Source organism: Hylobates moloch, unplaced genomic scaffold, assembly GCF_009828535.3.
Source record: "Hylobates moloch isolate HMO894 unplaced genomic scaffold, HMol_V3 SCAFFOLD_4, whole genome shotgun sequence".
Lineage (NCBI taxonomy): Eukaryota > Metazoa > Chordata > Mammalia > Primates > Hylobatidae > Hylobates > Hylobates moloch.
In genome coordinates this window covers 173,847,819-173,849,511 of record NW_026652279.1, presented here as the reverse complement: position 1 = coordinate 173,849,511, position 1,693 = coordinate 173,847,819, and the positions used below count along the sequence as shown (strand labels likewise).

Sequence of the window (1,693 nt, the reverse complement as noted above, 5' to 3'; positions counted from 1 at the left end):
GTGGGTCTGTGGGTTCTCTGCAGACACACCCCGAGCCCTGGCCCTGCCCCAGGTGGAGGCACCACCCCCATAACTGGCCGTGGGTCTGTGGGTTCTCTGCAGACACACCCCGAGCCCTGGCCCCAGGCAGGGCCATCCCGACTCCTGGGCTGTTTTCCCTTTAGTTTCTGACTTGCATCTGTTCCCTGGAGGAAAACCATCTGGGGGTGGATTTGGGGCATGAGCACAACAGCTTAAAGCTGTGGGGACCCCTGCATGCGGGACTGGCCGAGACCCTGGGGGCCATGAGGACAGATACTAAGGGACACTAAGGTTCTGCCCAAGCTCCGTGGATGTGGAAGGCTCCTTGGTGGTCAACTGCAGACCTGCTGCCTCCTTGTAAGTGGCAGGTGAGGTGATGATCACGGCAGGGGGCAAGAAACAGGGATCAGAACAACGTCCCAAGCACTGGCGATTCCCATGGCCAGTGGGGCACGCTGGTCCCCAAGCACGTGACCTCACGGGAGCCACTCACGTGGGCTCCTTCCAGGACACACAGCCGGGGCCGTCCACTGCAGCCTCCCTGGCATTCTGCACTGCATGCCCACCCTACACCTTCCCATGAGCTCCCCAAAAGTGTGTTAAAGCAGCCAAACAGCTCAGAGGAGTGGAGGACAAGAGGCCAGACAGACCACCCGCACTGGAGAAGCCATGGGTCGCTCGGGGGACAAGCAGCCCCGAGATGGGTAAGGAACGCCTAGTTTGCCGTCCTTTTCAAGAGCTTAGGAGCAAAACAGGCCTTGCTATGTGGTGTGGCCTTCGGTGACCCCCAAAGGGCTGAATACACACCTGGGAGGGGGTTCCAGCTTCCACCTGCCCAGCAGGATGAGGAGGGGATGAGGGGCAGGCGGGTCCCATTTCCTGCACCACAAAACAGGGTGCCCTCGGGGGCTCAGAGCCCTCTCCTCACGGCTGGTGGCTCACAACTCAGCTGCCTAGATGCAAGCCATCAGGCACGGTGCCACGTGGGCACTCAGAGATGGCCCCATGTACCCACACTCATGCCTGTGCCTCTGTGAGTCCACCCCTTGGGCGCCCCTCCCTAGCCAGGCTGGCCCGGCCTCCCCCTCATTCCAGCCCCCTGAAGCCAGCATCATTAGCTGCAAGAGATCACAGGTGCGTGCCTGTGTCGGGGGGAAGGGCCCACCTGTTGTGGAAGTGATAGATTTCCTCCATGTTTCCAAACAAAACATCCTTCTTGTTGTGAAGGCCTGTTGGCAGGAGGTGAGCCATCAGCGGGTTATCCATCTCTGCGGCGTAGCCCTGCAGGGAGAGCGCAGAGGTCGGCGGGGTCCCAGGCTGCAGCCCACCCACAGCATCAGGCTGTGGTGCGGCAGGTGGGCCAGGCATGCCGGCTCATCTGTGGGCCAGGCCCTCCCTTCATCTTTATTCTCGGGTGATTTCTAAGTTATCTGGACAGGCATCCACCAAAGCAAAAACATTATGAACAGCACCAATTTGGGGGAATGGGGTGGAGGCTCTACCCTTCTCCCTTTTAACCTTTTATGATTCAGGTGTAACTGAAACAGAGGGCATAAATCTTATGTCTACACTTGGGTGACCACCACCTGCTCACACTCAGTAAATCAGACACCTGTCTAGACTCGGGTGACCACCACCTGTGCACACTCGGTGACTCAGACACCTGTCTACA

General features: G+C 59.1%; 1 protein-coding gene across 38 annotated transcripts in view; it reads right to left on the bottom strand.

The window, feature by feature from the left end:
• Positions 1-1,693, bottom strand: part of MCF2L (MCF.2 cell line derived transforming sequence like) — a 202,252-nt gene that overhangs the window by 16,009 nt on the left and 184,550 nt on the right. For all 38 annotated transcript variants that reach the window (XM_058438087.1, XM_058438088.1, XM_058438089.1 and 35 more), the window contains one exon: positions 1,187-1,302. In XM_058438087.1, coding sequence (XP_058294070.1) covers positions 1,187-1,302 — 116 coding nt within the window. The remainder of the gene's footprint in view (positions 1-1,186; positions 1,303-1,693) is intronic.